The sequence below is a fragment of the Rhinoderma darwinii genome, chromosome 9 (genome assembly GCF_050947455.1).
Source record: "Rhinoderma darwinii isolate aRhiDar2 chromosome 9, aRhiDar2.hap1, whole genome shotgun sequence".
NCBI classification, from domain to species: domain Eukaryota; kingdom Metazoa; phylum Chordata; class Amphibia; order Anura; family Rhinodermatidae; genus Rhinoderma; species Rhinoderma darwinii.
The window spans coordinates 30,206,752-30,233,696 of NC_134695.1; the positions used below are offsets into that span (position 1 = coordinate 30,206,752).

The following is a 26,945-nucleotide window of genomic DNA, read 5'->3' on the forward strand; positions in this document are numbered from 1 at the left end:
TGAGCGCTGGCGTCTCCTAGGAAGGATCCATGGCTGCGGGCATCGGGAGGTGAGTAAACCCGACGGCCCGTGGTCATGGACGCTACAAGGAGGACTATACCCCATCAGACCTGTCCCTTCCTCCTTACTGGTATTTAATCAGAGCCTTTAATATCAGCGCGAATATACCCGTTTCCGCCACATATCCTTGTCTGATGAAAGTTTGAATAAAGATCGAAATGTTAAATTATGGATTACTACCTATCACATAGATTAAAAACAAATTTTTGCAAACTACATTGGAGTGCTAAGTTCTTTTTAAATTGTCAGGGGCGTAGAAGGCTACTTAGGAACCTGAAGGATCAGAGTGCTAAAGGATCAGAACACAACATTTAATCAGACCTTACGCGTTTCCATATATGTCTATTTCTTCAGGGGTCTTAGTAAGACATTGAATTTTATGCATTTGTTATTGTGCCGTCCGGCAGCATGACGCATGGATAGGCATTGGCAGCAGCCTCCCGTCGCGCTGGACACTGTGTGTATTTAAGCAGTAGTCTCCTCCCATCTAATCTGGACAAGCCATTTTCTTGACCAATCGGTGAGCGTTCCTCCCACTTGCATCATGAATCACATGACCAGATGACATTACCTCCCATTTCCTTTCCAATTGGTCAATCTAGTGTTATGGGGCGAGTCTCGAGGTATCCTCCTCCGTTTCCAGGGATACCCTGATGCTCCTGTCAGTGTATAGTGCAGGCTTCTGACCTACATCTGTGTTTATTAAAGAAAAGTAGTGATCGACAAATAGAGGTATTTGTAGATAGTTCTCATTAACATTTTAACCATTTGCTGGAAGTTTAGCAGTGTATGATTTTTATTGATCTCCTTTTATTATGTATACTAAAGAGACACTGCAGTAAGGAAAAGACACATATATTGCATCTTCTCTTTATGTTTTAGAGGGGGTAAATAAGTTGGCATATAATAAAAAAATCGGTGGGAATCATTGAAATATCATTGCTTGAGGTTACTGATCAACAATGTTACTCAATAAAGCATGCATATGAAATATAATAATTAATTCCGGCGGACTTCACAGCATTAAGCCTGTACGTCCACTGGGATTCTTTTCTCAAATAAGGTTATCCCAATCGCCACCCCTTGTTGGTGCTCGAACATTTTCTATCCCTTGGAACTTTACACAATGTGTATCTGTAATGGCCGGAAGAAGGGGAAGGGGATAAGTGAGCCCTAATCTACCCACCGCCCTGTCCCTGCCTACTTGCAACGACCCGCCCTAGGCGACGGGGTACAACTGGGCGGCGGTCCCTACGCTGACTAAGTGCAAGGGAATACAAACAGGGAACAAGCAAGGGAAGGGGCAGTAGCCCACGGAACACCGTGAGGAAACCAGAGTGGTCAACGAGCCAGTCAGAATAGGATGTCACGAAGTATAGGAACGCAGAGCAAGGAGCAGAAAGCAAGCCGGGGTCAGAGCGAAGCAGGATATGCGGAAGCTGTAGCAAGGCTGGAGCAAGGCAGTAGCAGGCTGGAGCAAGGCTGTAGCAAGGCCAGGAAACCAGGAAAAATCACAAGCAATGAGGAAGAGAAAACGGCAGGTATAAATGGACAGGGGGCGGAGCTAACTCCGACTGACCAGGCCGCGATAGGCTCTCCCACTCCTGAGCCTGCCACCCTGATTGGTGGGAGCCGGAGTCAGTCTAAGACGTCCGGCCTCAGGTGTCGATTGATTAATCCTGGGAGTATCCACAGACGTAGTGCCTGGCAGATCCTTTACAGTACCCCCCCTTTTATGAGTGGCCACTGGACCCTTACTAAGAGGACCTGGTTTAGTGGGGAAGAGAAGGTGGAACCTCCTGACCAATACCCCAGCGTGAACATCTCGAGCAGATACCCAAGTCCTCTCCTCCGGCCCGTATCCTCTCCAATGGACCAGGTACTGGAGGGAGCCCTGGATCATCCTACTGTCCACAATCTTGGCCACCTCGAATTCCACCCCCTCAGGGGTGAGAATGGGAACAGGAGGTTTCCTCGAGGGGGACCAGGACGGGGAGCAGCGTTTAAGGAGGGAGGCATGAAAGACGTCGTGTATGCGAAAGGATGGGGGCAGCTCCAGACGGAAGGATACAGGGTTGAGGACTTCAATGACCTTATAAGGCCCAATAAATCGGGGAGCAAACTTCCTGGACGGGACCTTAAGGCGCAAGTTCCTAGACGACAACCACACCAGATCCCCGACGACAAACCGGGGGTTAGCAGAACGTCTTCTATCAGCCTGAATTTTTTGTACGCTCTGGGACGCCTCTAGGTTCTTCTGAACCTGGGCCCAGACTGTGCACAGTTCCCGATGAACGACCTCTACCTCGGGATTATTGGAACTACCAGGAGAAACTGAGGAAAACCGTGGATTAAACTCGAAATTACAGAAAAACGGGGAGACCCCTGACGAGTTACTGACCCGGTTATTCAGGGAAAATTCGGCGAGGGGAATGAATGAGACCCAATCAAATTGACAGTCAGAGATGAAACACCTTAAATATTGTTCCAGGGATTGATTAGTCCTCTCCGTTTGGCGATTAGTTTCGGGATGGAAGGCGGAGGAGAAGGACAGATCAATCTCCAACTTTTTACAAAAGGCTCTCCAAAATAATGAAACAAATTGTACCCCTCTGTCAGAAACGATATTGACTGGGACCCCATGGAGACGCAGAATGTGTTTAACAAACAAAGAAGCTAACGTCTTGGCGTTAGGTAGTTTCTTAAGGGGCACAAAGTGGCACATCTTGCTGAAGCGGTCTACTACCACCCACACCACCGACTTGCCTTGAGATGGAGGCAAATTGGTGATAAAATCCATAGAGATATGGGTCCAAGGTCTCTGGGGAATGGGCAAAGAACGTAGTAAGCCCGCAGGTCGGGACCTGGGGGTCTTAGACCTAGCACAAACCTCACAAGCGGCGCCGTAAGCCTAACGTCTTTAGGCAACCCAGGCCACCAATAGTTTCTGGTAATGAGGTGTTTGGTACCCAAGATGCCAGGATGACCAGATAGTGCGGAGTCATGGTTTTCCCTAAGTACCCTTAGCCGGTATTGCAGGGGTACAAACAGCTTGTCCACAGGGAGGTTCCCGGGAGCTGAACCTTGATCAGCCGCAATATCAGAGACTAAATCAGAATCAGTGGCAGAAACGATTATACCAGGGGGTAAGATACAAGCAGGATCCTTCTCCGAAGGAGGATTGGCCATGAAACTACGTGACAGTGCATCAGCCTTAATATTTTTGGACCCAGCCCTATAGGTAACCAAAAAGTTAAATCTGGTAAATAATAGCGCCCATCGAGCTTGTCTCAGATTAAGCCTCTGGGCAGATTCTAGGAAAACCAGATTCTTGTTGTCAGTAAGGACCGTTACCTAGTGTCTGGCCCCCTCCAGGAAGTGACGCCACTCTTCAAAAGCCCATTTAATGGCTAAAAGTTTGCGGTTGCCAATATCATAGTTACTCTCCGTGGGCGAAAACTTCCTGGAGAAGTAAGCACAGGGGCGGAGATGGGTGAGGGACCTGGTACCCTGGGACAAGACAGCCCCCACTCCCACCTCGGACGCGTCAACCTCCACGATAAATGGCTCCCTTTAGTTGGGCTGAACCAGCACTGGGGCCGAGATAAAGCACTTCTTGAGGGTCTCAAAAGCCTGGACGGCCTCAGGAGGCCAATGGAGGACATCAGCACCCTTGCGAGTGAGGTCCGTAAGAGGCTTAGCGACGACCGAGAAGTTGGCAATAAATCTCCTGTAATAGTTAGCGAACCCCAAAAAAACACTGTAGCGCCTTCAGGGAGGCAGGTTGGACCCATTCCGCCACAGCCTGAACCTTGGCAGGGTCCATGTGGAATTCATGAGGAGTGAGGATTTGACCCAAAAATGGTATCTCCTGTACCCCAAACACACATTTTTCGGTTTTCGCAAACAGATTATTTTCTCGGAGGACCTGGAGCACCTTCCTGACATGCTCCACGTGGGAGGACCAATCCTTGGAAAACACCAGTATGTCATCAAGGTACACTAGAAGAAAAATTCCCAGGTAATCTCTCAGAATTTCATTAATAAAATTCTGGAAGACAGCAGGGGCATTACACAACCCAAAGGGCATGACCAGGTATTCGAAATGACCTTCGGGCGTGTTGAACGCAGTCTTCCACTCATCCCCCTCTTTGATGCGGATAAGGTTATACGCCCCCCATAGATCAAACTTAGAGAACCATTGGGCCCCCTGAACCTGATTAAAAAGATCCGGAATCAAAGGAAGGGGATACCGGTTCCTTACAGTGACCTTATTCAAGTTACGATAGTCAATGCACGGCCTAAGACCACCATCCTTCTTCCCCACGAAGAAGAAGCCAGCACCTACAGGAGAAGTAGAGGGGCGAATGTAACCCTTGGCCAGGCATTCTTGGATATATTCCCTCATGGCTTCACGTTCAGGACATGAAAGATTAAATATCCTACCCTTAGGAAGTTTAGCACCTGGTACCAAATCGATAGCGCAATCGTAATCTCTATGAGGGGGCAACACCTCGGAGGCCTCCTTAGAGAAAACATCAGCGAAGTCCTGAACAAACTCAGGTAGCGTGTTTACCTGCTCACGAGGAGAAATAGAGTTAACCGAAAGACATGACGTCAGGCATTCACTACCCCATTTGGTGAGATCCCCAGTATTCCAATCAAACGTGGGATTATGCAACTGCAACCAGGGAAGACCTAATACCAGATCGGACGATAATCCCTGCATCAACAGTACAGAGCACTGCTCCAAATGCATGGACCCAACACGGAGTTCAAAAACAGGAGTATGCTGAGTAAAATAACCATTAGCAAGAGGGGTGGAGTCGATACCCACTACCGGGACAGGATTAGGCAAATCAATAAAAGGCATTTTTAGAGACATAGCAAATTCCACAGACATGATATTAGCAGATGACCCTGAATCCACGAAGGCACTGCCGGTGGCAGACCGACCACCAAACGAGACCTGAAAGGGAAGCAAAATTTTATTGCGTTTCATATTAACGGGAAATACCTGTGCGCCCAAGTGACCTCCCCGATGATCACTTAGGCGCGGAAGTTTTCCGGCTGCTTATTCTTGCGCCTGGGACAGGTGTTCAGTTGATGCTTGTCATCCCCACAATAGAAGCAGAGACCGTTCTTCCTGCGGAACTCTCTACGTTGTCGGGGGGACACGGAGGCCCCGAGTTGCATAGGTACCTCCGAGTCTTCCGTGGAAGAGCGAGGAGACGGGACCTCGGGGGGAATCGCAGGGAAGTCAGAGGGGAAAACACTGAAACGTTCAAGCTGTCGTTCCCTGAGACGTCGGTCAAGTCGTACTGCTAAGGCCATAACCTGGTCTAGGGAGTCAGAAGAGGGGTAGCTAACAAGCAGATCCTTCAGGGCGTTAGATAAGCCTAACCTAAACTGGCACCTTAGGGCAGGGTCATTCCACCGAGAAGCTACGCACCACTTTCTAAAGTCAGAACAGTATTCCTCAACAGGTCTCCTACCCTGACGTAAGGTCACCAGCTGACTCTCGGCCAAGGCAGTCCTGTCAGTCTCGTCGTAAATAAGTCCGAGGGCAGAGAAAAAACGATCAACGGAGGAAAGTTCAGGGGCGTCAGGAGCCAAGGAGAAGGCCCACTCTTGGGGCCCTTCCTGGAGTCGGGATATAATAATTCCCACCCGCTGGTTCTCGGAACCTGAGGAGTGAGGTTTTAGACGGAAGTAAAGTCTGCAACTCTCCCGAAAGGAGAGAAAGGTCTTACGGTCCCCTGAGAACCGGTCAGGTAACTTGAGGTCAGGTTCTAGAGGTGAGGCGAGGGGTACTCCTATGGCAGCGTCAGGCTGGTTGACCCTCTGAGCCAGGGCCTGGACCTGTAGGGAAAGGCCCTGCATCTTCTGGGTCAGGGTCTCAAGGGGGTCCATGATAGAGAGAGAGAAGGGTAGACTAGGTATAGGCTTGTGATTATGTAATGGCCGGAAGAAGGGGAAGGGGATAAGTGAGCCCTAATCTACCCACCGCCCTGTCCCTGCCTACTTGCAACGACCCGCCCTAGGCGACGGGGTACAACTGGGCGGCGGTCCCTACGCTGACTAAGTGCAAGGGAATACAAACAGGGAACAAGCAAGGGAAGGTGCAGTAGCCCACGGAACACCGTGAGGAAACCAGAGTGGTCAACGAGCCAGTCAGAATAGGATGTCACGAAGTATAGGAACGCAGAGCAAGGAGCAGAAAGCAAGCCGGGGTCAGAGCGAAGCAGGATATGCGGAATCTGTAGCAAGGCTGGAGCAAGGCAGTAGCAGGCTGGAGCAAGGCTGTAGCAAGGCCAGGAAACCAGGAAGAATCACAAGCAATGAGGAAGAGAAAACGGCAGGTATAAATGGACAGGGGGCGGAGCTAACTCCGACTGACCAGGCCGCGATAGGCTCTCCCACTCCTGAGCCTGCCACCCTGATTGGTGGGAGCCGGAGTCAGTCTAAGAGGTCCGGCCTCAGGTGTCGATTGATTAATCCTGGGAGTATCCACAGACGTAGTGCCTGGCAGATCCTTTACAGTATCACCCTAATGTTGTTCCCATACATGTTTTGCTATGGGGGTGTTTCTCATGTTTTCCACATCCCCTACTTGGTCGCATATCCTACGACGAAATAGTCGTATGGTCTTTCCGACATAATTTGCGGGGCAGGAGCAAGTTATTAAATATACAACTCCCATAGTGGAACAGTTCACATGGTCTCTAATGTCATATTCCAGCCCTGTTGAAACACTCCGAAATTTCTTCCCAATATTTATAAATTCACATGCTGAGCAATGGCCACATCTAAAAGTTCCCTATGGTCTTCTATCCTATTTGTTTTTATGGGTAAAATAACGGTGTACAAACTGATCACGTAAATTCTTCTTCCTTCTAAAAGTTAGTGTGGTTTTCAGTAATGCAGTTTATTATTTTCTCATCAGCCTTTAGTAGATCCCAGTACCTCATTAAAATGTTCCAAATCACCTTGTTGCGCATATCATACGTACCAATAATTCTGGTTATTTCTGATTCTTGTAATTGCTGTTTTGATACCAGAAGATATTGTCTGTCAGTTGCCATAGCTTCCAGATATGATTTTCTCAAAATGTAGTACGGAAAACCCTGTCTTTGAAAACAGTCTGCTAGCTTTTTACTTATATACTCCTATTGTGTTACAGTTTTGTCGCATCCTCAAATATTGCCCCTTAGGGATTCCTCATTTTAGGGGAAGGGGTGGCAACTTAACCACTGTAGGAGAGTATTGGTAGCCCTTTTTTTTTTTTACGCTAAACTGCTGAACTAATTCCTCCATTTTCATTCTTTGTAATCATAAGATCCAGGAAAGCTATGGAATTTGTTTGTATCTCCGAGGTGAATGGTAACCCCAGACTGTTGCAATTTAATGCAGATACTAATTTTTCAAAGTCCTCTTTGGTTGAGATCCAGACTAAAAAGACATCATCTATGTATCCTAGCCATAGGATGATGTGTTGTGTCCACATCATAAACATTTCACTGAAGACAGAGCAGGGAGAATGTGACAAAGCAACCTGAAAGACTGCAAAGCTGTTATATATAAAGAGTCTGTCCCCAAGAAATCCTCCAGTATTTCAAACTCATACCAAGTATATGAAATTTGCCCCCTTTTTTTTGTTTTTGTTAATATATTAGCTGGGACTATGGCTATTTAAGAGTAAGGCCTCATGCACACGACCGTAGCCATGTGCACGGCCGTGATTTTCGGGTCGGCCGTCAGCAGAGTGTCACCCTCGAGCCACCCGCAAATCGCGGGCTGTGCACATGGCCGCGTCCATTATTTCCTATGAGCCTGGACCGTAGAATGCGGCCGTAATAAGACATGTCCGTTCTTTCTGCGGTCCAGGCTCCTGGGCCATTTACGGACCGTGGAAACCACGGTCGTGTGCATGGCCCCATAGGAATGAATGGGGTAGCAATTCTACCATGGATTTTCGGGGGAATTGCAGACGTAAAAGCACGTTCGTGTGCATGGGGCCTTAATCAATAAATACAATTCTTTTTAACCTCTTGAGCTAATAGTATGACTACCTGAATGTCTACAGTGAAACATAATTGAATAACAGAGTACAAACATAGTGATCGAAAATTAACAGTGAAAAATTTTAAGAAATAAAATTATTGTAAAATAGAGAAATATACGGAATGGCATGGCTGAAATCAAGCAATGTGAACAATAATAGGTGGACAAATGAGGTAAAGCAAGTATTCTCCGAAAAAATATTTTGTTTAACACAACAGCATCATCACTAAAATCAGAGTTTAGTACAGTAACAACATTGTATAGTAGAAACACCACCTAACCTGAGAGACAGACTGACGGAGGCTAAATTCTGTGACCGTGTGTCGCGAGGAATGGGCTACGACTGATTGGCTGCATATAGAGCACCACAAGGAAGAAATGGTCAGTGACACCAGGACGTACTGTGCAGTGTGACAGAATTATCATATTCCTATTTAGACCATATGTGTGCATCGCGCTGACAAGCCATTGCCAGAGACTGTGTGAAAGCATTTAAAGGGGAAGCCACTACAGCCAACCATTGTTAATAGTTGTTTGCAAGAGAGTGTAACTAAGATTTGCACCCATTGCGCAACCAGCGACCTCTTTAAAAGCAAAATATACACTGATTTACATCCATCCAATAATGAAGCCTTTAACTCTTCAATAACTCTCAGAACTACAAATTATCTTGATGATAACTTTATGAGAATAATTTCTTACCTCAACCATTTTCTCTATGTGTTGACACAACAGGGCCTGGTCTGGTTTTGCTTTCAAGGAAGCCCATTCCTCCAAAGGAGGCGACGGGGATGGAGGTGATTTGATTGTAGCTTGCTGAAGATAAAAAGTAATCTGACACATCAATATGATCATTAGGTACGATCACATTTATTATTGTATGTTATGCATACAATTCATATTTCATGCAGTACAGTATCAAATATACTGTATTTACAGTGTGTGTGTGTGTGTGTGTGTATGATATATATATATATATATATGTGTGTGTGTGTGTATATATATATATATATATGGTTTTTTTTTAGTTTTTTAGTTTTTTTATTTATTTATTTATTTTGTAGCAGTGCGACTACTAAGGGGCAGGATTTCGGCCCAGAATGTAATAATCAAAAGGAATGTTACAAGAGAAAGTGTTCTTTCTCCTTATTTATTATGTAGGAAACCTGGAAAAAGGTGTGGGGTGCTGGAGTGGAAGATAAAAGAAAAGTTCAGGACAGACCAGGGTTTGGGATGCCTTAGGAGTCTCATTAGCTGCCAGCTGTGAAGGCTCCTTTAGAAAGGTGTGATCTATTCACACAATGCTCCCGGGCTGAAGAAGACAGGCATTGCCGGCCTGTGGGAGTCAAAAGTTCTGGTAAGAACATACGTTTGTTGTAAGGTGCTGGGCAGGAGGCCTTTCACCCTGATCGCTAGGGAAGCTGTATGTTTAGTTAGAGGCTGGATGACCTAGAGTTTATTTTGTACTGTTTTGTAAAAAGTGCATTTCATGTATGAAGATAATAAAGCTGGTTGCGGCCAGTTTCATGTGTGTGTGTGTGTATTTTTTTTAAGATCCTGAAGACAAAAGGCTACCCATTGAAAAATTGCTTTCCAAGTATGCAGAAAAATCACAGCTATGAAACAGAGGAACGGCACAGTCACAAGACGTGGTACTGGCAAACACTGCAAATGCCTGAATATTTTCCTAACAAAAAGACTATTACGGACTACTGGCATTAATAACACAATACAGTGTTGATCCAAACATCTGTACAAGTGCCAGCATGGGATCAGGGTGGAATTTTCTCCTTTTAAGACAAGCTGAACTAAGCTTTGTTTTTCCATTTTTATCTTCTAGTGGATCAAATAGTGGATTTCTTTCAAGATGAAAGATTACACCTGACAGATTTGTCTTTTTAACCTAAAGAACTGTCATTACCGCTGTACATACTGTGTGCTTCTTGTTTTCATACGGGGTTGCAGAGACTTTTACGTTGTATGTATTGTTTCTGTCAATGTGTGAGATACAGATCATATAGAAAATTATACTTGTACTCGCTGAATGCTGTGCGTCAATGTATCTAAAAAACAAATAGTAGAGATTTTGTCTTTGTGCTGCTGACTCATGTTCATGTAGCATATTGATGCAAACTACCTGAGTAGATATTTCACTACAGCTCAGTGGTTTGTAGATAAAGATACCAAAGGAAGAAGGCATTCCATACGCGAGTAGAAATTTGTACTGCATGACTGGTATTTTACAAAGAAATGAAAAAAAATAATCGACAAACGGGTTTATACAGCCGCAACACTAGGGCCTCTCATAGTTTAATTTAACTGAACCAAACGTACACCATCATAGGGTCAAAGGTGCTCTAAGTTCGGTTCAGTTAAACAACGGGAGATACGGGTATTGCGGATGTAATGCAGAAAGTGGCCAAAGGGAAAACAAATGAATTTCTTGTGCGTCCTCACTGCTATGTACACTCGAGTGTAATCTTCAATGTGATGAGGTCTTACCGATGTACGTGCCCTTGGTTCTCTTTGAAGAGACAGCTGGTAAATCTCTTCTTCAGATCGATACTGGTCCAATGAAACCTGAAGTGCAGAAAATGCATGCAAAAAAAAGTCATCTTTTATTTCAAAATAAACGTTTATTCAAATCTTTAAAATTGAGCTCATTATTAAAATCTATCACCAGTTTTGTGCACTACGCTCCCATAGAACAGTGAAAAAGAGATCTAGTTCTGTGTTTCAGTCGTTGCCAATGAACTTTTGCCAAAGGAAAATATCAAACAGAAGGATTAATTTATTAAGTGCCAACAATTAATAACCAATACATTAAAAATACAAATTTTTTCATATTCAGTTTTGAGTGGCAACCTCAATCTGTCACGTCTTAAAGTTTATTAATGATCCATCATTTTAAAGGAGAATTGTTATTTAAAAATAACAATGGGGGAGATTTACTACTAAATACCTCAGACTTATTATGTGTTTTAGACACTTTTTGCACCTCACCAGACAGTTTTGAAAAGTGTCTAGAAAGGGAGTGCTGCTTAGAAAAAATGGAGCATGGCTTAAAATGTGCAAGAGTGTGACAAAATTGTGGTGCAAAATATTGTTCCAACTGGAGGCGCAAGAATGAGAAAAGTGTCTAACATGTCTAGCAAGATGCGCCTATATTTACCATAAAGCATGGACCACTGTGATACATTTGCCGCTATTTCTGCTTGCCTGGTCTAGTTTTAAGACAGTAGTTCAGTATTCAGTTGTATGGGAGTTACGGAAACAGCGTAGCTCAGCAAATTACGCTGTTTCTGTAACTCGACCATGTACACTGTTTTCGTAGCTACCGAGCTCCGAAAACAGCGTAGCTCGCGGTGTCACGCTGTTTCTGTAACTCCCATTCACTTCAAAGGGAGTTATGGAAACAGCGTAGCTCAGGGAACACTCGGCTGTTTCCGTAACTCAAGGCCATGTAAACAGGAAGTGGCTGGGAGACAGCAGACCCGAGAGAGCTAGAACGGGGTTTAGGGGGCCCCGTTCTAGAGATAGGTGCAGGTCCCAGAGATGGGATCCGAATCTATATAACATTTATGGCATATCCTGTGGATATGTTATAAATGTCATTCATGGGAAGACCCTTATAAATGCTGTGGTCGCTATTGACCGCGGCATTTAACTAGATAAATGCCAAGGAACAGCGCCATCGCTGTTCCTGGCCGCTAGAGCAGTGTGTCACCTGTAAAACACAGCTGACACCTGCAGTGCATACAGCCGGCGCAGGGCGAGAGCCCGCTCCGCTCCAAACATCATCCCCTCCACGCTCCATGATGTGCCGGCACATCATGGGTCGGGAAGGGGTTAAGTAAGAAGCAGTCAGGGGGCCCGGCGCTGCCGGGTCACTTGACTGCCGACTATAAGACGCAGGTACTTTTTAGCAAGACTTATTCTTGCTGAAAACTGCATCTTATAGTCCGAAAAATTTGGTACAACATTTCTAGAACTATCAGTGTCTGACACATGGGAGATGTAAATGAGATGAGCACAAAAAAGGCCCTTTTATAAGGGCCAATGATCGGGCAAAAGAGTGTTCATATGAAAAGCGTTCATATGTAAACAGGGCAATGATCAGCCAATGAACGTGCAAATGCTCATTCATCGGCTGATCTGCTCCTTTATGCATATAATAAAATGGTCGCTAGTCGGCAGCACATATCCTTGTTTAAACAGGGAGATGTGCTGCTCACATGATGGAAATGTATGGGGACGAATGATTGTAGTAACTATCGGTTGTCCCCATACATTACTGATCATAGCTCCTTGTGAAAGGAGCAAACGAGCGCCAATCAACGAGCTGTCTCATTGATCGGCGCTCGTTTCCACAGACCACATGGCAATGCGTCCTTCTCTTCAGATAATAGACGGCCTCTTGGGATGACACTATAGTCCATGTGACCTCTGCAGCATTTGATTGACTGCGGCAGTCACATGGGATAAAACGTCATCCCAGGAGGTTGGGCTGCACTCAGAAGAGAGGACCGCATCGCTAGTACTACAGCAGGGGGTAAGTATAAACTTTTTTTTATTATTTCCAAATTTAAAAAGTACCTTTTTTTTCCCACTTGCTATTTTTGCTGCGGAATCGCAGTGTTTCCACCGCAAAAGTCGCAACACATAGCACTTTGTTGCAGGTTTTATGTCCCATTGAATTTTAAAAAAAACGCACCGCAGGTCAATTTATTACTGTTTTTTCGGCTAATTTTTTCCTCTGTGTGTGAATGAGATTTGCTCAAATCTCACCCACACTGCTACTACTGTAGTATGCTGCGGAGTTGCGGAAAATCCACAGTATTTATGCCCAGTGTGGACATACTCTTAGGGTATGCTAAGCCCAATCTCTTCCCCTTCTATTAACTAGAGCAGTGGTTCGCAACGGGGTGCCGTGAGAACTGCCCAGGGTTGACCCGATACTCTACTCATCTCCTGCCATAAAACAAAAAAATGCTTTTGCTTGTAGCAGACATGACGCACGCACGTCTGCTACAAGTTCCGCCCCCGACGCTTACTTCTTCAATCTATGCTTGTAGCAGACGTGACCCACACACGTCTGCTACAAGTACCGCCCACCACTTCCCACCAGAAGAGCCTGACGAGAGGAGAAAGCCATTAACGCCGAGAGCCATTAACCATAAGAGGAGCCATTAGCATCTGTGATGGTCACTTTACTGGGGGGGCTGATGGTCATTTTACTGTGAGTGGGAGGCTGATGGTCATTTTACTGTGAGTGGGGGCTGATGGTCATTTTACTGTGAGTGGGAGGCTGATGGTCATTTTACTGTGAGTGGGGGGCTGATGGTCTTCGAGTGGTTTCCGCCTCTGACCTCCCATTGAAATGGATAGGAGGCAGAAAAAACACCTGCGGCGCTCATTTGGAGCTTTTTTACCTGCGGTTTTTGCTTTAGCTTCAACGGCTTAAAAAAAAATGTGGGCCTGTCAATTCAAAATCTGCGTCAAAATTCCCAAATTCCCTTACAGAAAAACACTGTGTGAACATACCTTAAGAGTGTAGTGCTTGTTTTTAGCAGTTTTTTGTCATTGTGTAAACAATTTTTGGTAGGGGTGCCCTGAGGATTTTTTACAGAGCCTGAAATGCTTTCGAAACTCTGCCCTAAGGCCTCATGCACATGACCGTGTTCGGTCTGTGATATACGGACCGCATGTCGGCCGCATTTCCCGGACGAAACATAGTTCAGGGAGCCGGGCTCCTGGCATCATAGTTATGTATGACGCTGTGAATCACTGCCTCGCTGCGGGACTACTGTCCCATACTGAAAACATGTTTCAGTACGGCACAGTACTCCCGTGGGGAAGCAGGGACACCTAGCGTTACACTATGATACTAGGAGCCCGGCTTCCTGAACTGTGTTTCGTCCGGGAAATGCGGCCGACATGCGGTCCGTATATCATGGACCGAATACGGTCGTGTGCATGAGGCCTAAGAGCGTAGTGCTTGTTTTTAGCCCTTTTTTTACTTTTTGTAAACAATTTTTGGTAGGGGTGCCCCGAGCTTGAAAAGGTTGAGGCTCTTACGGATTACAGGTGTCTACATAGATCAATAGCGACCACTGCATCTAAGCCGTTCGAAAGAGAGTGTGGCCCCCGCCGACATCCTCTCGGCCCACCTGTGAAGCGATCGCGGGCTGCGGATGGTTGTTATGGCAACGCGGGAGCCTAATGAAGGCCCCCAGGTCTGCCTTCTTTATCTTCCCTGGCAGGGCTTAACGTAAGCCTGTAAAAATTAGAATGCACTGGAATACATTAGTTCCGTACTAAAAAAATCCTTCAGGAATTTTTTCTGCAGCGATTTTCGATCGCGGCCATTGAAGCTAATGCAATGTCTACGGGCAAAAAACGCTGCGAAAAACGCTCGGAAATATCTATGCAGTGGATGCCTGCTCAATAACAGCTAATCGAGGGAAACCAGCAATCAGCTTCTCTTCGGTAAACCCTTTTGTCAAAACTGATAAGAAAGCGAGTGATCTGTGTAGATCTAAGTTACATAGTTACATAGTACGGTTGAAAAAAGACACATGTCCATCAAGTTCAACCAAGCGATGGGAGAAAGAGAAGGGATGAAACAAGAATTCTACACATTGACATAGGAGCTGATATTTTTTCATTCTAGGAAATTATCTAAGCCTTTTTTAAAGCCATCTACTCTCCCTGCTGTGACCACCTCCTGCAGTCGACTATTCCACAGATTCACAGTTCTCACAGTAAAGAACACTTGTCATCTCTGTAGATTAAACCTTTTTTTCTCCAGACGGAGGGAGTGCCCCCTTGTTTTTTAAGCGGGTTTTACATGGAACAGGATTTCATTATATTTCTTGTATGGGCCATTCATATATTTATATAAGTTAATCATCCACCCCCTTAGTCATTTCTTTTCAAGGCTAAATAGGTTTAATTCTTTAATCTTTCCTCATAACTTAGATTCTCCATGCTCCTTATTAGTTTAGGTCGTACTAATGCTTTGTAAAGTGGTAATATTATATCCCTGTCCTGCAAGTGCATGCCTCTTTTAATATCCTGCTGGCCTTAGAAGCAGCTGATTGACATTGCATGCTGTTATTTAGTCTATGATCTACAAGTACACCCAGATCCTTCTCAACAAGTGACTCCCCCAGTGTAGCTCCCTCTGAGATATATGATGCATGCAGATTGTTCATACCCAGATGCATAACTACATTTAAGTTGAAAATAAACCAAAGATTGTGTGCTTCTGAAATGGTATTGATAATAATATTTATTACAGAAGTAGTGCCTCCTGATATAAGGATATGGCAATGTGTAGGGACAGACCAGGAGAGTATGCAAATGTTAGGAGCTAAACTTACAGACATTGAACCACTACCACATTAATCACAGACTTTGGCCAAAACTGAGGTGAAACAGAAGTGAAGTTGACAAACTTGACAGTAGAAAATTGGATCATACAGCCATAGTAAATGAAGAGACAACTCAACTGAGTCTCCAGTAATTCTGTGCTGTCTGATTACAGGGCAAAATGTTTGTTTTAGGCTTTATTCACACAATGTGATTATATCGTGGTTTTACCGCTACTTTCGAAAAACGATAAAAAACTGATGCGTTTTGCCACGATTTTGTGATAAACACTGCAAAAACGCAATATGATCTAAACGTGTGAATACAGCATTACACACAAACTACACTATCAAGCAGAAATTTATCATTTGCTATAATTGCAGTGGGAAGTATTAGTCTATATATGTAGCACTAGGAGTGAATGGGCTGTGGATGTTGCTTGCTCATTAAACACTTCGAAGAGGTTTTCCTAAATGAATAGTACATGTCTTAAAACACTTAGGGTATGTTCACACGCACTGTTTTCAGATGTAATTCAGGCGTTTTACGCCTCGAATTACGCCTGAAAAAACGGCTCCATTACGCCTACAAACATCTGCCTATTGCTTGCAATGGGTTTTACGGTGTTCTGTTCCCACGAGGTGTTATTTTACGCGTCGCTGTCAAAAGACGGCGCGTAAAAAGACGCCCGCGAAAAAGAAGTGCATGTCACTTCTTGGGACGTTTTTGGAGCAGTTTTTCATTGACTCCATTGAAAAACAGCTCCAATATCGTCCGTAAAATACGCCGCTAAAAACGCAAGTTTTTGTCTGAAAATCAGGAGCTGTTTTCGCCTGAAAACAGCTCCGTATTTTCAGACATATTTTGCTAAGCCGTTTCAGCATACCCTTATTGTGGTATGAAAGTTAGCACTAAGCGCCCTATTACACCGGAAGATATATACGGCAGTAGACGAGCGCAGATCAATGATGTAGCACATTGATCGGTGCTCGTTTAGCTCCTTTTACATGGAGCAATCATTGAGCTGTATGAGATTTGCATCATTATCGGCAGCACATTATTTGTTTACACGCGAAGATGTGCTGCTGACAAAGATGATTTTTAGGACGAATGAAAGATGCGATCAGTCGACAAACGAGCGTTTGCTCCTTTGCCGGCTGCTCGCTGGGCCCTTTTACGTGGGCTAATGATCAGGACTGAGAATTCCGTTGTTCCTAACGTTGGCCCATCTATCAGAGCCTTTAGGCCTCATACACACGAACAAATTATGGTTACATGTAACCTTCAGAACACCATACAGCAGCATAGAGTGCCTACAATTCTGCCAAAGTTGAAGCTTTACTTTAAGTGAGATCCTATTATTTAGCAGCTTGTACTTAAAAAATGACATGCATTTTCTCCAGAAGTACGTGTAAACTTTAATCTTTTTTCCAAATAAATTTCCTTTCCATTTTGAATGACTCACAGTTAATAAGTTTAGAAGATCAGGATTTGCTTTCACTGGAGGTTCCAGCCTTTGGGTTTCCGTTAGTTCATGAACGACTTTATAGACCTGACGCATTTTGGAGACATTAATGGCACCTCTGGTCTTGTCTGTCCAATCAGATAGTGCCACATGCAGTGCCATAAGGTCCTTTAGGTGCACTCCCAGAGCAGGAAAACGAAAACCTTCACAAAATGCAAACCTGCGCCTGTATCTTGAATAGTTATCTGAAGAGGTAAGAAGCTCCAAAAGAGAATCATAGACCTTTTAATGAGACAAAACATAGTGGAATATTTGGTAAGAAACAGGCATGAAGTTATCTGCATGTATTCATTTGTATACTGGAGATTTTTTTTTTAACATAATATGCATACAACTTTTTTCAGTGCTAATCATTCCCTTTAGATTTGTATAAATGAACCCATTTGTCAATAATAATTCCTCATTAAAATTTGAGCTAAAAATAATTCATAAAAGCATCTACTGACAACTTATATAAAATCTTTTTGGTCTGTAGATTTTTCATTATTTACTAGAAGCAAAGTTAAAACAAAAAATCACCATATTTTACTAAAAAAATATTAACAGTAAATTTAATATTTTTCCCATTAAAACAGAAGAACAATGATATGAAATTGAAATTTGAATGAAGATTATGGACTTTTAGAAAATGTTTCCATACATTTTTGTAGTTGAACAGTTTAATGTGATGGTCTAGTTCATCCAAAAGATGTTTAATTGGATTCAGATCATGTGACTGACTGGGTCACTGAACAACTCACGCTCAGTTATTGTCTATCCACTTTGTCGGCAGCAGAGATCGATGCTCCAGGTCATTTGGCAGGAATAAGGCAGTATAGTCTCTTCGACAATATTCTTGAACATTGTTGCATCCATTTGCTATAGATCAGTTTTAAAAAGCTGACAAAGAGATGCAGCAAATATTGAGAATAGTCTACTTGGCACCTGAAGTAGACCTCATTGTGACTATTACCCTGAAACACAGCTTTAACAATACAATTATGGTATAAGAATATTCACATTATATAAAGCTAGACAATTTAGTACTCACCTTTGTAGTTTCTGCACTGACATGTGAATGAGTTTCTTTCAGGCGAGAGATGGAACTGTGGCTGAGACCACCAACAACAGACATAAGTGTGTTAAAGTTCTGTAGCTCAAGAAGCCTCTGTAAAAAGGAAATGTTTTTCGGGATTTATAATGTTATTGTTTTATGGAATACAAAGGTGTAATATCATGAACAATAAAGAAATTATGAGACAAAAAAAGGGATTTATTATTTTTTATTACATCCTCCAGTTATACAATGCTTTGTATGATGACTTATTACATTTCACATAATACCAATAACCCAAAACTAGGGGGCTCCTCAGAGGGCTTATAATTTCACATTGCATAATATTTGAACAACTACCTAATGATACATTATAAAGCAATCCGTCAAATTCCATGTAGCCAAGCAATTACAACAAAAGATACATGTTGTCATTGAAATTAAAGCAGTCACTACTTAGATACGTACCTCTGCTACCTGAACAAACTGTTTAATCACTGTTGCTCTTTGTTGTGGAGTAGGTTTGCTCAGCACCATAAGTTGGATCCACTGAGAAACACCATTGAAAAGGGCTATAAATCTTTCTAACACAGGGTTTCCAACAGTGCAGCCATGAAGAACAAAGCTGTGATAATCTTGAAACTGGAAAGGAAGACATAGGCTACAGTTAAGATCACAAATGGCTTAAAACTGTGGAATAATATCCCCAGCTACAACAGTAATTAATTGTTCCTACGTGACATACACAATACACTTCATAGATTATGGAGCCCTATTTTTCTTGCCACCTAGCCGCAGTGTTCTCATTCTATAATGATTGACAGTGATAAACATTGTCCGGTGTATGCCACAACAATATAAATTCTCAGCATTACCTGTATATAAAAACCCTGTACATTAAACAGAGCAGCATGTTCGCTACATACATTGCACAGATGCTCAGCATCAATTGAGATTATACATACTATAAAAAGGAAAGAAAAGCTGACAAAGTTGTTCTGCAGGTACAGGACAAGGCCTGGAGAATCCCTCGGTAACACCTGCATCTCACATAGGATGAAACAGATCTGCAGTTGTTCATGCATTGTCCCAATAATCAAGATAAATTCCACAAGATATCTTGCTATGTAAAAAGCACTGGCTTCAGAAATACAGATTTTCGGATAAGAATTCACATGGAAAATTTGAGGAATTTACATTTAAAGCGGTTGTCCGAGGACAGAAAATGTTCCTAATTGGCTAGGAAACGTAAAATGGAGACACTACTATACATTCACTTTCGATACTGCAAGGATGTCCCAGAATACCCTTTACTGTGATGTGAAGCTTTTCCCCTTAGTTGTGACATGTCGACACAGCTTCAAGATGCAGGGAGCCCCCCCTCTCTGTGTGTTGGTGACGTGATGAAGATGCTGGCTGCCTGGCTCAGTTTATTAGATAAGCCGGACCCTTCTCTGTCATGGCTAATATACAGTAGCTTTATGTCCAGTCTGCAATTGTTCCTTTTCCTCCTGCTCCCCTTATTATCTGTTAGCTCCCTTCTCCCCCTTGATTGTCAGCACAGAGATATCTGCTTTCAACATGAGCCCTACTGAATAATAATAAATCAATAATAATAAAGACGGCTCACACTGAAAGCAGATAACTCTGTGCTGACAGTCGAGGGTGGAAAGGTAGCAAACAGATAATAAGAAAGCAGGCGGAAAAGGAAAAATTGCAAACTGGACATAAAGCTTCTGTGTATTAGCTGTGACAGAGAAGGGGCTGGCTCATCCAATGAACTGAGCCAGGCAGCCAGCCTCTTCATCACGTCACTGACACACAGAGAAGGGGGAGCTCCCTGCATCCTGAGGCTGTATCAGCATGTCACAGCTAAGGGGAGAAGCTCCACTCCCGAGACCACATCACAGGACAGGAAAATCTGGATATCCTTGCAGTTTCAAAAGTGAAAGTATATTAGTAAGTGTCTCCATTTTATATTTTCTAACCAATAAGGAACATTTTCTGTCGTCCGATAACCCCATTGAGAACAAAGACCGTATGCCATAAAGGCTGTCAAGAAAAGGGTTCAAACTTGAGAGACACAATACAAAGAAGGGCACTTTCTAGAAAAAAAGGGAGAGGGTATCTGAGAGTGGGGACTCCAAGGAAGAGAGCTTGTATAAAAAAAGGCTAAGATCAAGAGTTAAGCAGAAATGGAACAGTCAAGTGTTTGGTCACTATAACGCAAGTTATTTTAAGGAACCACTGTGTGTCTTTATAGGTTTATTATAACTGATGTAAATAGTTTGTTTAGCTTGAAAAAGATTATTTAAGAAGCACTGCGGCTAATTTTCTTTTTCACACCCCCATTCATTTGGATCTGTGATGAAGTGCAAGGTAGCACATCCAAAAAATGAGGAATTTATTCACCCAAATATGCAACGTTTCAATCCAATAGGACCTTTCTCACACATGCTTGAGAAAGGTCCTATTGGATTGAAACGTTGCATATTTGGGTGAATAAATTCCTCATTTTTTGTATGTGCTGCCTCATCTCTCTCTGTTTGGATTTAACCAAAGGACTTTGGATCCAGTTCTGTTGGGGCTTGCACCCATATTATCTTGCATCTGGTGCTGTGATACCCCATTGTTTGACATTTGAAGGGCAAGGTAGTCCCGTGTATTGGAATACCTGGTACTTTATTTCACGAGTAGCCACTCCGTTGCTCCGTCGTGTCGCGTGATCTCCACCATGACCACCCAAATCCTACAGCGCCTGCTGTAGGAACTAGAGGTCGGTCTCTTAATGCAAATTTATGAGACTCACATCGAGGCTCCCATAGACTTGCATTGAGAACTGTCTTCCGTAAAAATTCAGAGAGTCAGAATCCAGGTCACATGATCCAATGGCGGCCTGGAACAGAGCGACTACCCGTGAAATAAATCACCTCGTAAGCAAATACATTGGACTACCTTGCACTTCATCACATTTTCAAACGGTGGGGCAGGAAAAAGAATAGCCAGACCACTCCTTTAAACTAAAGCCTACTGTGGCATTTGTTAGGGAAATGGACGTATCTACAGATCCATGGCTGCAGACCAACAAGTTTTGTGGCTCATTGTAGAGAATTTCTCTAGATCCAAAGGAAAGTGTGCTCCGCTTTTACTGCCCAATGGATAGCAGAACTTTATTCTAAACTGAATGAGTAAGAAAACACAAAATGCAATTCTTAGAGAATTTATTACCAAGAGCAAAAAAACAACTTTTGTATTGAAAATCTGTGTAAGGAAAACTGACATTTAAAAGATTCTGCAGAAAGCAGGGATATCATGTGTCTTAGCAACTAGCATATTGCTGCAGCAAAAAGAAAGCTATGCAGGAAGAATAAGCAGTTTCATGAAAGACTTCAGAAAGCATCATTTCTAGGCTGTCTGTATCCCCTGCACAGATAAGGCTGATCATTCATTTTCAGAAGAACGTATGTCAAAAAACAAAAATGTTTGTGTCATATTTGCCAAAAAATCTTGGGTAATACTCAAGCCATGTATGATAATGCTTTGTGTGGACAGTTGAGTTGACAGAGGAACTCGATGGACAAAACAGGTCCTATTGTGTAAAGCGAATAAAGTATTTCATAGTAAGTGAAAACCATTAGGTAGCACAACTGTACGTAGGTGGGAAACTGGGTGCACATTCCCAAAAACACACTGTCAATGGTGTTAAAATAGCAAATAATCTGTAAAAGCACTGCCGTGTTCGATGCCAAGGAGGTGTCAATCTTTAAAGATGGAACATTTTGGACAAGGCCATATACATACCAGCAGTATGATATGGATGATATGTGTTGGATTACTTTGTTCCTTAGAAAAAAAATTCAGTACTTTAAAAACTGTGCTATATTTACTCAAGTTTACATTTTGCTTAAAATAAAAAACTATTTTATGTGTTTACTCCAATTGTCTTTGTTTAGTGTAAGGGCCCATTATCGGGCAAACAAGCTTTCACAGAGCGTTCGTTCCCTATCATTGCCCTGTTAAACAGGGCAACTATCAGCCGATGAACGAGCAAACACTTATTCATCGGTGGATCGTATAATTTCTGCAGCAGAAATTATTATCGTTGTCAGCAGCACATCTGCCTGTGTAAACAGGGAGATGTGTTGCCGACATGATAAATGTATGGGGACGAGAGATCGTAGTAATGAGCGCTCGTCCCCATACATTACTGATAATAGCTCATTGTGAAAGGTGCAAACGAGCGCCTATCAAAGAGCCATCTCATTGATCAGCGCTTGCTGTTATGACCAAAATGGGTGGGTGTAAAAGGACCTTTTACACCCACATTCAGTGTGTGAAATGTGCAATAAAAGACTTATTTGGAGAGGATGAGGTTTAAATACTTCACAATATGTGGCTACTTAAAGGGGCAAACACTTCTCTAAAGATAGCTGCCTTGGTGATCAACCGATCACCCAGGGCCCCCAGCGATCAGGTGTAATCTATAGTAAAAACTCCAGCTGGCCAAACTGTTCCTCTGCAGAAGTAATTCAAATGAAGGGCTGACCATGTAATACATTGATGGGTGAGTCTGACAGAGTAGGGGGTCACTGTTACTTAGCGCTACCCCCTCTAAGACACTCAGAGGCTGTTACAGAGCATTTGGACAGTGGTTACTGTATCTTTATCGGACAACCACGTTAAGAACTTGGGTAAGTCTCATTATCTGTTTTACCTAGCGAAAACAGATAAAATTGTGTGCTATGAATTCAAACAGCTTTAGTATGGCTTAAGACGTACACAATTATTACAAATGTAAATCAAAAGTTGTAATAAAGTAAAAAATCTTAATCAAGGAAAATGTCTTAGGCCTCATGCACACGACCGTATTTTTTACCATCCGTAAAAACGGCCGTTTATACGGCTCCATGGTCACACGTATTCCACCCGTATTGCACCCGTTTTTACGGATCTGTGTCCGTAAATACGGTACCGTGTGCACCCGTATTCCACCCGTATTCCATCCGTATTTACGGATCCGTAAGTGCCATGTTTTTCTCTTGAACTCTGAAAACAAATGTGGGCTGTGTTAGGGGCGTAACTAGGAAAGACTGGGCCCCATAGCAAACTTTTGACTGGGGCCCCCCCTCCACTGGGTGTCACACAACCCCACCCCCCCTTGTAGATAGTGGGTTTATTACAGCCCCCCCCTGTAGATAACGCCATACAACCCTCCCTGTAGATAACGCCATACAGTCCCCCTTTGTAGATAACGCCATACAGTCCCCTCTGTAGATATCTACAAAGAGGTCTGTATGGCGTTCTCTACAAAGGGGTCTGTATGGCGTTCTCTACAAAGGGGGCTGTATGGCGTTATCTACAGGGGGGGCTGTTTGGCGCTATCTACAGGGGGGCTGTATGGCGTTCTCTACAAAGGGGGCTGTATGGCGTTATCTACAGGGGGGGCTGTTTGACGCTATCTACAGGGGGGCTGTATGGCGCTATCTACAAAGGGGGCTGTATGGCGCTATCTACAGGGGGGGCTGTTTGGTGCTATCTACAGGGGGGCTGTATGGCGTCACCTACAGGGGGGGCCTGTATGGCGTTCCCTACAGGGGGGTCTGTAGGGAACGCCATACAGCCCCCCCCCCTTTAGGGAATGCCATACAGCCCCCCCCTGTAGGGAACGCCATACAACCCCCCCCCCCCTGTAGGGACTGCCATACAGCCCCCCCCCCCCTTTAGGGAATGCCATACAGCCCCCCCCTGTAGGGAACGCCATACAACCCCCCCCCCTGTAGGGACTGCCATACAGCCCCCCCCCTGTAGGGACTGCCATACAGCCCCCCCCTGTAGGGAATGCTATACAGCCCCACCCTCTGTAGGGAACGCCACACAGACCCCCCCCCCCTGTAGGGAACGCCTTACAGCCCCTGTCCCCAACCCCCCCAAAAGATGCGACCTACAGTGTAGACAAAAGACATGTATCCCCTATCCTGTGGATAGGGGATACATGTGTGATCGCTGGCAGCGATCAGGAGAACGGGGGACTGAAAGTCCCCCCAAGTTCTCCATGACTCTCACCTCTGACTTCCACAGCTCAATAAAAATGAAAGGCGCGCTGGTCACGCATGCGCACAAGCGCGACCGGCGCTCCATTCATTTCTACGGGGTTGCCGACACAGACCTCGGAAGTCAGAGGTGAGAGTCATGGAGAACATGGGGGGACTTTCAGTCCCCCGTTCTACTTATCGCTGCCAGCGATCACACATGTATCCCCTATCCACAGGATAGGGGATACATGTCTTTTGTTTATGGCAGAGCGGGGAGATACCTCCCCGCTCTGCCATAGTTTTCATTGTAGTCCCGGCGGTAGTTACGCCACTGGGCTGTGGCCTGCAGACCGGGTAGTCCCCTGACCTCGCCTCACCTCGCAACGCTCCCGTAATCACGGGTGAACACACGCAGCCACCCATGATTACGGGAGCCCCATAGACTTCTATGGGATGCCCGTGCCGTTATTACGGCATGAAATAGGGCATGTTCTATCTTTTTAACGGCACGGGTACCTTCCCGTGAGAAAACGGGAAGGTACCCGTGGCTAACAGAAGCCTATGAGCCCGTTATTGCGGGTCGTAATAACGACCCGCAATAACGGGTGTTTTTACGGTCGTGTGCATGAGGTCTTATAATGTAAGATTTAAAAGGAAGCAAAAAATCCAAGACAGTTGGTTATTTTGTTAAACAGATTGTTCTATCAAGTAAGCTGTGTTCACATGCATGAAAAATCCGATCAGTACAGAAACATGAAATGATAACTTGAAGTAAAAGGAAAGCAAATGTGTTTCTGTCCCAGCAAATACATCCTGTCCGACATGCGGGGTATATAATGACGGTTAATTATTGTACTTTGCTGAACACTTCCAACAATACATACAATAAAAAAATCTTTAAACTTACTATAGTTGTAAAAAAGCAGGAACATTAGCAAAATGTAAAATCAAGAAATAAGACCTGAACAATGATCATTGCTAATATAACTGAAGTACTATATGTATTACTGATCATTATTACTAATTATATATTATTATGACTTCTAATCATTTATAATTATTATTAGTTATTTAGGGGTTCTTTATCCTCATTTGAAAAATTGATTTGCATGACTTAAAAGTAAAAACAATGAACATCAAGTGGTGGCACATTTGTGGATTGATGTAGTAAAAGCCTTCACACGGCCTATTTTCCCTAAACGCCCGAAAAATGCCTGAAAAATGAGAAGCAGAACGCCTCCAAACATCTGCCCATTGATTTCAATGGGAAAACGGCGTTCTGTTCCGACGGAGCGTTTTTCGCAGCTGTTTTTTAGGTGTAAAAAAACTGCAGCGAAAAAGAAGTGCAGGTCACTTCTTGGGACATTTGAGGAGCCGTTTTTCGTTGACTCTAGCGAAAAAAGCTCCAAAAACAGCCGTAAAAAGCGCCGCGAATATCGCGAGTGGCACAAAAATCATCTGAAAATCAGGAGCGGTTTTCTCTTGAAAACAGCTCCGTATTTTGAGACGTTTTTGACTCTGCGTGTGAACATATCCTAACTCCTAAATAAAGATACTCCGTGTTATGTACTCCCTGTGCATTCATTATTAGCTAAATAGCCTTCAGGAAAGTTTACAGGATTACAATGTGACATGTGACCCTCTAAAAACCAACCTATATTTTAGTTTATTTTTAAGCTTTTATGTTTTTAATATCAGCATTTCCTATTCCATTAACTTCTGGAATAGAAAGAAATTGGTCCTGAAAAAGTACCTTTGGTATGCCCGTGTTGAAATACAAATTAGATATGTCTGGGACCCAATGTAAAATTATAGGCTCTCCAGCCTCCAGGCTATAAAGCAATATGCTCCACATGGTTTACTAATTGCATAAACCGTAGTCTGGGAAATTCATTTGAATTAAATATATTCTTTATTTATCAATTCACATATCTAAATAAATCAGTCCACAGTCATAGCGCATTTGTACATTAAAGTTGTTAACCTTCAAGCACACCCTTTATGCCATTTTAGAACATCTTTAACTAATGGGAGTTTCCTTAATTGGGACACCACCCCCTTTAGCCGAAGATGGAAGTAGAATAACAGGCTCAGCAATCACACAGGAGGTCTACCTAAGCATAAAATGCACCCACAGTTAGGCCGGATTCGCAACTGCCGGAACTGCCGTTTTTCACGTCCGAGGTGCATCCGAGCTGTACGCTGTGGGTCGCGTTAGCCCGCATCCCCCATAGCCTAGAGTCTATGTAGGGATGTGTGAAGCGCAAAAAAATAAGACGAGTCCTATTTTCTCACGGACCCTTCACACGCTCCGTTGAAACAATGGCCATGTGAACAGCCACATAGAATTATATAGGTCCGTGTGACGGCCGTTGTTTCAGTGGCCCTCACACGGACGTATTAGATGTTCGTAAGAATTAGGCCTTAACAATGGAACTCTACCTTGGGCAGTGTAGTTCAAAGTGAATCTCCACCTTTTATCAACATTTTTAGATCCAACATTATTTGCTGACTAATTTCTTAATATATCTTTATAGCAATCGGAATTCTGTTTTTCTGATACTGTGCTCTAAACCCTCTGCGTGGACATAGAGTTAATATGCTTGTCCAGTTTCAGCTAATTAATGTTATTTTTGTAGCCAATTTTCTAATATACTTTCTGTATTGGGTGCTCACAGTTTTCAGGATCTCTGCTTGTTGTTATTCAGTAGGAAAATTCATTGTTAACTTCATGTGGATACAATTCTGTCCATGGTCATGTGATGGACACACAGGTGCACGGCTCGTTACAGTTACAGTATGTGTATCAGAGCTGTGTCTTCGAATGATCCCAGCACCTGTGACAATGACCATGGAC

At 43.6% G+C, this 26,945-nt stretch overlaps 1 protein-coding gene across 1 annotated transcript in view; it reads right to left on the reverse strand.

Moving 5' to 3' along the window:
• The window catches only part of RASGRP2 (RAS guanyl releasing protein 2), a 208,939-nt gene that overhangs the window by 47,826 nt on the left and 134,168 nt on the right, over nt 1-26,945 (reverse strand). The window contains exons 7-11 of the mRNA XM_075837457.1: nt 18,525-18,698; nt 18,054-18,170; nt 16,964-17,245; nt 10,627-10,704; nt 8,827-8,940 (exon numbers count right to left, since the gene is read on the reverse strand). Coding sequence (XP_075693572.1) covers nt 8,827-8,940; nt 10,627-10,704; nt 16,964-17,245; nt 18,054-18,170; nt 18,525-18,698 — 765 coding nt within the window. The remainder of the gene's footprint in view (nt 1-8,826; nt 8,941-10,626; nt 10,705-16,963; nt 17,246-18,053; nt 18,171-18,524; nt 18,699-26,945) is intronic.